General features: G+C 46.8%; 1 protein-coding gene across 1 annotated transcript in view; it reads left to right on the top strand.

The window, feature by feature from the left end:
* Nucleotides 1-7,329, top strand: part of OTOP1 (otopetrin 1) — a 44,276-nt gene extending 36,947 nt beyond the window's left edge. Inside the window, exon 6 of the mRNA XM_055086143.1 lies at nt 6,007-7,329. Coding sequence (XP_054942118.1) covers nt 6,007-6,177 — 171 coding nt within the window. The 3' untranslated portion in view covers nt 6,178-7,329. The remainder of the gene's footprint in view (nt 1-6,006) is intronic.
* The last annotated feature ends 1,588 nt before the right edge of the window (nt 7,330-8,917 follow it).

Raw genomic sequence — 8,917 nt, 5'->3', positions numbered from 1 at the left:
GGTGGTGCTGAATTCTCTTAACTTTTGCTTGTCTGTAAAGGTTTTAATTTCTCCATCGAATCTGAATGAGATCCTTGCAGGGTAGACTAATCTTGGTTGTACGTTGCGCTTCCTGGACTTTATTGACTATTTCCTTTCCCATATTAGGGAAGTTTTCAACTCTAATCTCTTCTAATATTTTCTCAGTCCCTTTCTTTTTGTCTGTATGTGTCCCTAGGTCTGAAGTGTGGTCTTTTGTAGACAGCATATATGCAGTCACTTATCCGTTTTTCTGCCTCAGTTATTCTGCTATTGATTCCTTCTAGAGTATTTTAAATTTCATTTATTGTGTTGTTCATCATAGTTTGTTTGCTCTTTAGTGCTTCTAGGTCCTTGTTAAACATTTCTTGTATTTTCTCCATTCTATTTCTGAGATTTGGGATCATCTTTACTATCATTACTCTGAATTCTTTTTCAGGTAGACTGCCTATTTCCTCTTCATTTGTTTGGTCTGGTGGGTTTTTACCTTGCTTCTGAATCTGCTGCATATTTCTCTGTTTTCTCATTTTGTTTAACTTACTGTGTTTGGGGTCTCCTTTTCACAGGCTACAGGTCCATAGTTCCCATTATTTCTGGTGTCTGCCCCCAATGGGTGAGATTGGTTCAGTGGCTGTGTAGGCTTCCTGGTGGGGGGGACTGGTGCCTGTGTTCTGGTGGGTGGGACTGTATCTTGTCCTTCTGGTGGGCAGGGCCATGTCCAGTAGTGTGTTTTGGAGTGTCTTTGAACTTAGTATGACTTTAGGCAGCCTCTCTGCCTAAAAGGTGGGGTTGTGTTCCTGTCTTGCTAGTTGTTTGGCATGGGGTGTCCAGCACTGGAATTTGCTGGCCGTTGGGTGGAGCTGGGTCTTAGTGTTGAGATGAAGATCTCTGGGAGAGCTCTTGCCGATTGATATTACGTGGGGCTGGGAGGTTTCTGGTGGTCCAATGTCCTGGACTTGGTCCTCCCACCTTGGAAGGTCAGGCCCGACACCTGGCTGGAGCACCAAGACCCTGCCAGCCACATGACTCCGAAGGAAAGGAAGAGAGAAAAAAACAAAAACAAAAACAAACAAAAATTCAACAGACAGAACCCTAGGACAAATGGTAAAAGCAAACCTATACAGACAAAATCACACAAAGAAGCATACACATACACACTCACAAAAAGAGAAAAAGGAAAAAAATATATATATATTTCAGAAAAGGAAGAGAGCAACCAAACCAATAAATAAATCTACCAATGATAATAAGCAGTAAATACTAAACTAAGATAAACATAAAACCAGAAACAAATTAGATGCAGAAAGCAAACCCCAAGTCTACAGTTGCTCCCAAAGTCCACTGCCTCAATTTTGGGAACATTCGTTGTCTATTCAGGTATTCTTCAGATGCAAGGTTTATCAAGTTGATTGTGGGGATTTAATCGGCTGCTCTGAGGCTGCTGGGAGAAATTTTCCTTTCTCTTCCTTATTAGCACAGCTCCTGGGGTTCAGCTTTGGTTTAGGCCCTGCCTCTGCGTGTAGGCTGCCCTCAGGAGTCTGTTACCCACCCAGACAGGAGGGGGTTAAAGCAACAGCTGATTAGGTGGCTCTTGCTCACTCAGGCAAGGGGGAGGCAGGGGTACGGTAGTCGTAATTGGAATGCGGGGCGAGCCTGAGGTGACAGAGGCTGGCGTGACGTTACAACAGCCTGAGCTGTGCCGTGTGTTCTCCCGCGGAACTTGTCCCTGGGTCACGGGACCCTGGCAGTGGCGGGCTGCACAGGCTCCCAGGGTGGGTATGGGTAGTGAGCTGTGCTTGCACACAGGATTCTTGGTGGCTGCAGCAGCAATGTTAGTGGTTCATGCATGTCTCTGGTGTCTGAGCTGATAGCCGCGGATTGCGCCCCTATCTGGAGCTCGTTTAGGCGGTGCTCTGCCCGCTGTGCGCAGACAGGGGAGGAATCCCCTCTCCTCGTGCACCCTGAAAGAATGGTCTCTTGCCTCTCCAGCAGGTCCAGACTTTTTCCTGGACTCCCTTCTGGCTAGCTGTGGAGCACTAGCTCCCTTCAGGCTGTGTTTACACAGCCAACCCCAGTCCTTTCCCTGGGGTCTGACCTCCGAAGCCCGAGCCTCCGCTCCCAGCCCCCACACGCCCCAGCGGGGGAGCAGACAAGCCCCTCAGGGTGGTGAGTGCTGGTCGGCACCGATCCTTTGTGCGGGGATCTCTCTGCTTTGCCCTGTTGCTGCTCTCTCTTCTGTGGCTTCAAAGCTTCCCCTCCACCACTCCCCTGTCTCCAGGAGTGAAGGGGCTTCCTAGTGTGTGGAAACTTTTCCTCCCTCACAGCTCCCTCCCAGAGTTGCAGGTCCCATCCCTATTCTTTTGTCTCTGTTTTTTCTTTTTTCTTTTGCCCTACCCAGGTACGTGGCCTCGTGCACCCTGAAAGAATGGTCTCTTGCCTCTCCAGCAGGTCCAGACTTTTTCCTGGACTCCCTTCTGGCTAGCTGTGGAGCACTAGCTCCCTTCAGGCTGTGTTTACACAGCCAACCCCAGTCCTTTCCCTGGGGTCTGACCTCCGAAGCCCGAGCCTCCGCTCCCAGCCCCCACACGCCCCAGCGGGGGAGCAGACAAGCCCCTCAGGGTGGTGAGTGCTGGTCGGCACCGATCCTTTGTGCGGGGATCTCTCTGCTTTGCCCTGTTGCTGCTCTCTCTTCTGTGGCTTCAAAGCTTCCCCTCCACCACTCCCCTGTCTCCAGGAGTGAAGGGGCTTCCTAGTGTGTGGAAACTTTTCCTCCCTCACAGCTCCCTCCCAGAGGTGCAGGTCCCATCCCTATTCTTTTGTCTCTGTTTTTTCTTTTTTCTTTTGCCCTACCCAGGTACGTGGGGATTTTCTTGCCTTTTGGGAAGTCTGAGGTCTTCTGTCAGCATTCAGTAGGTGTTCTGTAGGAGTTGTTCCACATGCAGATGTGTTTTTGATGTATTTATGGGGAGGAAGGTGATCTCCACGTCTTACTCTTCTGCCATCTTGAAGGTCTCTTCCTTTTCTTCTCATTTTCCCTCCCTTCCTTACAATACTTCCCCTGTGTGCCCACTGAGGACCAACAGTGCTGTGAGTGATGAGGGTGCAACATGCCCCAGAGCTCTGTCTTCCTCCTATGGGGCCTATAAACCAGATGGCAGGACTAGCAGCAAAAAATCAAACAGGAGAAATGCCTATAGTGCTGTGTGCCCTGCAGGGAAGTAAGAAATGATGGGCATGAGGCAGTGCTGTGCTTGGATGGCCAGCGTAGATCACATGGCCAAGTTGGTGGGGAGGGCTTTCTCAGGCGGTGGGATTAGAGACCAGAGCAGGATGTGGCAGAAGGAACCATGGGTGCTCCAGGCAGAGGAAGCAGCCGGTGCAAAACCCTGGGTGGGAGGAGCTTGCCTCCTCTGAGAAGAGGAGGAGGGGCATGTAACTGGGGTGGGTGGGTGGGGCACAATCTGGGGAGCTGGGCTGGGGGGTGGTAAGGGACCCTCTAACAGAGGGCTCTGCCATCCCGTGTAGCAGGTAGATTTTATTTTAAATGTGCTGTGAAGCCCTTGGGTGTTTAACCAGGAAAGGGACACCATCTTACATTAATAATTAATCTGGTGATGAGTGGTGAATAGACTGTAGGCTGAGAGCTTAAGCAGGGGGCCACTGCAATGGTCCAGGGGAGAGATGGGGGTGGTGGTGGTGGCCTGGCAGGTGGAGTGGAGAGAAACGGGTGGATTGAGAATTGATGGGTTGGGTGGCAGGCAGATTGTTATGAGAATGAGTGAGAAGATGAGGATGATGCCTGAAATTTTGATTGAGCCTCTGGGAGGAAGATGTTGCTGAGGAGACGGGGAGAAATGGGAATGTAATGTTGAGTTTGAGATGAATTTTAGACAACCAAGTAGCCGGTGGTATATACGAGCCTGCCATTCTCAAGGGTGGACCAGGCTGGTGATTTAGATTGGGAAGTCGTAGGCCCATAGCTGGTATTTACAACCAGGACTGGATGAGATCATCAGGGGTCATGGTTATAGGGTAGAGAAGAGGACCCAAGAATGAATGAGCCCTGGGACCAGCCAACATTAAGAGACTGAGCAAAGGAGGAGGAATCAGCTAAGGAGGGGGGGAAGAACCAGCTGGCGTGGGTGGATGACCCTTAAGGACCCAGAACACAGAGAACACAGTGGGCTAGAGATATAAGCCCACGAGTGTTCTATATGGAGATGTTAATGAAAGCCATGTGTATCAGGTACCCATTGCTGCGTAAGAAATGAGCCCTAAACTCGGCAACTTAAAACAACAGACATTTCTTATTTCACAGCTCCTCTGGGTCAGGAATCTGAGTGTGACTTAGCTGGGTGGCTCTGCTCAGGGTCGCTTACAGGCTGTGTCAAACTGCCCACTGGGGCTGCAGTCATGTCATGGCTGGATTTTGGAGGGGAAGGGGGTCTGTTTCTAAACTCACTTATATGGCTGTTGGAAGGATTCAGTTCCTTGTGGGCTGTTGGGCTGAGGGTTTGAGTTCCTTGCTGGCTGTGGGCCTGAGATCCCCCTCAGTTCCTGGCCATGTGGCCTCTCCATAGGCTGGCTCACATGGCAGCCAGCTTCCTCTCTTGCAAGAGGGCGTGAGCAAGATGGACTCCAGAGTCCTTTTGTAACCTAATCTCAGAAGTGACATCCCATGACTGTGTCATAGTCTGTTGGTTAGAAGAGAGTCACTAGATTCAGTCCAACTCAAGGGGATAGGACTCCATAAGATTCCCAGGAGGTGGGACCATTGGGGGTCACCCGAGAGGCTGCCTGCCACAGTGTAGGGGTGGAGAAAGTTGTAGAAATGTCAGTGTGAGAGGGAAGCAGGTCTAGGAGCCCAACAATTTAAGGGGAGGTAGAGGAGGAGGAGCTGGGACAGGGAGGCTGAGAAGGGGGAACCAGTGTGTAGGTTCCATGAGCAACAAAAATAATAGGTTATTGCTTTATGTTTTGCAGACTTAGTTGACATTTTATTCTTATCTGAGCCCTCTGAGACAGGTGTTAGTATTCCCATCTTATAGGTGAGGAAACTGTGGCTTGGAGATGTTAAATTATAGTCTGTAAGTGGCAGGAACCCAGGGCTGGTTCCACGGCATGTGCTTCTCCCCCTGATCAGGGGGATGTGGGCAGGGCCTGGGCTGCCTCTCTAAGCCAAGAACAAGCCAGAAAAAGGACCACAGAACTCACCAGCCCAGACCCACGTGGCTGTGACCCCCAAGCACCAATGGTGAAATGTAAAGACGGGTGTGGGAAACAGGGAGCATCACTGTAGGAAAACACTGGGAACACACAGAGAGTTCCTGCCTGACTGGTTAGATCAAGGAGGGCTTCCTGGAAGGGGAGGTGTCTCAGGACTTGGAAGAAGGTAGGACTTAGCAGAAGGAAGACAGGGAGTCCCTGATAGAGGAAGAGGCAGGAGCACAACCCTGAAGGCTGGGGAAAGGCACATTTGGGGGCTGTGCACAGCCCGGGAGGGCCAGAGTGAAGGGCGTGATGAGGGATGTGGAGACGTGGACGTGTTCCCGATCATTGAGGGAATTTGGACTGTCTCCTGAAGGCATTTGGAGCCCTGGTTGAGTGGTCAGCAGAGGAGTGACAAGGTCAGATGTGTGCTTTATAAAGATCACTCTGAAGCCACGTGATGGGCTGGAGTTGGGGGGAATCGAAGGCGCCCACTGGAGTGGGGGGGATCATGGGAGGCATTGCAGCAGTCCGGGGAAGGGGAGACGGAGGACCAGACCAAGGTGCGGGCTGTGGGGATGGAGAGAACCAGGTAGGTGTGAAGAGCATTCATGCAGGATCGGGGATCAGTGGACTGACGCGCTCCATAGAGATGGGAAACACGCAGGGGCTGCTGACCCCTGTGACAGGTGTGACTCGGTCTCCCTGAGTCCAAGTCAGCGCCTGGGTTTGTGGGGGGGCCCCCGGCGGCTGCTAGGACCACCTCCTCTTCTCTTGCAGCTCTGGATCCCTCCTGCCTTTGGCTGCCGCCCCGAGTACGACAACGGATTGGAGGAAATTGTCTTTGGCTTTGAACCCTGGATAATAGTGGTCAACCTGGCCATGCCTTTTTCTATTTTCTACCGAATGCACGCAGCTGCCTCCCTCTTTGAGGTCTATTGTAAGATATAATCTGTGTCCACATCAAAGACTGAGGAGAGAGCTAACAAGAGAATTCAGTGGAGCCACCTGGGAATGGCGAGCTCGGGCAAATATTGCTTTACAAATGTGAGGAGGGCTGCCTTTTGTCTGCGATAATTGTTTTTCCCATGAGCTGGAATCGCCCATCACCCTGGATGAGTGTAAACAAGTTAGATCAAAATCTGAGATGGCTGAAGTCTGCCCTTGGTTAGTTAATTCTAATTGAACCTAAATTATTTGATCTCCTTCGAAATGAGATCCTCTGTTTTGGAATAATGTGATTTCAGGTTGGAAAAATATATATCCAGTTTGTTTGTCATTAAAATATTTTCTGTTATCATGTTACTGTATACAACCTTTTCCTGACCATCTGCATAGTCTAATCACCTTTAAATTTTATCTTTCCCAGAGCTGATGAATGTAGCTAAAATCACAGTTTATATTGTACTTTCTGAATACGTTTCATTTTTTGAACAAAGTTATTTTTATCGTCTGGATGGAAGTTCGTGTATAGATCAATATAAAGACATATTTCTCACCTGAAATTTTGGCATATTTTCATTTGTAAAGTTTTTTTTGATACATTTTTAGTATCTTTCACTATAAATATATATATGCTTATTTTAGAAAATTAGGACATTTCAGAAGAGTAGAGAGAGAAAAATACCCTAAGATGCCATTGTTCAATTGACAATCATCTTTTTCTTCCAGTTTAATTGAGATGTGATTGACATATAGCACTGTATAAGTTTAAGGTGTACATTAATGATTTGGCTTACATCATGAAATGATTATCACAATAAGCTTCGTGAACACTCATCATCTCATATAGATACAAAATTAAAGATAAGGATCTTGACAGTCATTTTTTAAACATCTTGATGTGTTTCTTTTAACCGTGTTGGACGCACAGGATTCTTTTCATTGTTGTTTTGTTATGCTTGCCAGAGATGATGCGACATTTTCCATTTTGTATGCAGTTTCCCCTCAACAATATGGCACAAAGCTGCCCACCCACATTGTTGTAAACTCTTTGTAAATATAATTTTCATACTATATTCTATTCTATTGAGTACCGTTATTAACTTTGTTTCCTATTGTTGGTTTTAGAGTGTTTATAACTTTGTGTTTTTATCAGTGACTCCACCATATATGTAAAACATTTTCTATATTTAGAATTGCTTCTTAAGATATATCCTTAAAATCAGGGTGCCATATCCAAAGGTTATAAATAGTTTAAAGCCTCTGAAGGAATATTGACATTTGGGATGACTTTGTATATGCTTTCTCTTAATTCTTTTAAAATCATAATAAAATTAGTTAACTTACTGTAAGTACTAATGTGAACATCTTTTCATCTGAGTGTTTATATATATATATTTTTTTTCAACACAGAGAGACATAAGAAAAACCACAAAATTTACATAACAAATAATAGTTTAAAGCCTCTGAAGGAATATTGACATTTGGGATGACTTTGTATATGCTTTCTCTTAATTCTTTTAAAATCATAATAAAATTAGTTAACTTACTGTAAGTACTAATGTGAACATCTTTTCATCTGAGTGTTTATATATATATATATTTTTTGACAACACAGAGAGACATAAGAAACACCAAAATTTTTACATAACAAATACTTTATATTCATTTTTGGAAAAAGTAGGAAATGGGCAGATAGACTAAAAGCAAAATAAAACATTATCTATCATACCTTCCATCTAGGGCAGTGGTTCTCAACCGTGGGTGATCTTGTCTTCCAGGGGACTTTCGGCAATGTCTGGAGACATTTTTGTAACACCCGCTAGGGGGTGTTACCGGCATCTAATAGGTAGAGGCCAGGGAAGCTGTTAAACATCCTCTAGTACACAGGACGGGACTGTTTCCACCACAAGGAATTATTCTGATCCAAATGTTAACAGTGCCTAGGTTGAGAAATTACAATCTAGAGGTTACTGCTGTTAATTTTTGGTACCTATTAATACACACACAGACACACACACACTCACACAGGCACAAACGGGATTGCCTTTTTTTTTTTGCGGTACGCGGGCCTCTCACTGTTGTGGCCTCTCCCAGGCATGTGGGATCTTCCCGGACCGGGGCACGAACCCGTGTCCCCTGCATCGGCAGGCGGACTCTCAACCACTGCACCACCAGGGAAGCCCTCGGGATTGCTTTTATATATATTGTATTTGCATGTAACTTGCTTTTTAAATCTTAATACACCAGCAAGCTTTGTAACTATTTTAGGGTCCCCCGGCATTGATTCTCACACTTCTGAATGCATTAGAATCATTTAGGGAGCCTGTTAGGATTCCTGCCTTCCCAGCTAGAAGGTCAGCTTCCGTTGGTCTACAGCGGGGTCCTGGATGCTTAAATAAGCATCTCAGGTGATGCCAACTCCCTTCCAGAAGCATCTCAGGAGCCCACGCACCTCAAGTTAAGACTCCTGAAGGACATTCCTCGACATTGTGTTCTCTTCTGCAATGTGACTTTGCATGGCTTCAAAGTACATTCCCTGGAGGGAGGTACCATTCCTGATGTAGTGAAACCCTGATGTTGGACATTTAGAGACATTTAAGTGGTTTGCTTGTTTGTTTGTTTGCTATTATAAATGACACCATGGCAAGCATCTTCTGCTGAGTCTGTGCGCATTGGTAAACGACACTGTGTGAGATGACTACATGTGAATGCCAATTTCTCCAAAAGATCCCATTTTGGTCATTAT

This window comes from Physeter macrocephalus, chromosome 7 (genome assembly GCF_002837175.3).
Source record: "Physeter macrocephalus isolate SW-GA chromosome 7, ASM283717v5, whole genome shotgun sequence".
NCBI lineage: Eukaryota > Metazoa > Chordata > Mammalia > Artiodactyla > Physeteridae > Physeter > Physeter macrocephalus.
The sequence above is the reverse complement of the archived record's forward strand: the minus strand, read 5'-3'. Positions and strand labels throughout refer to the sequence as shown.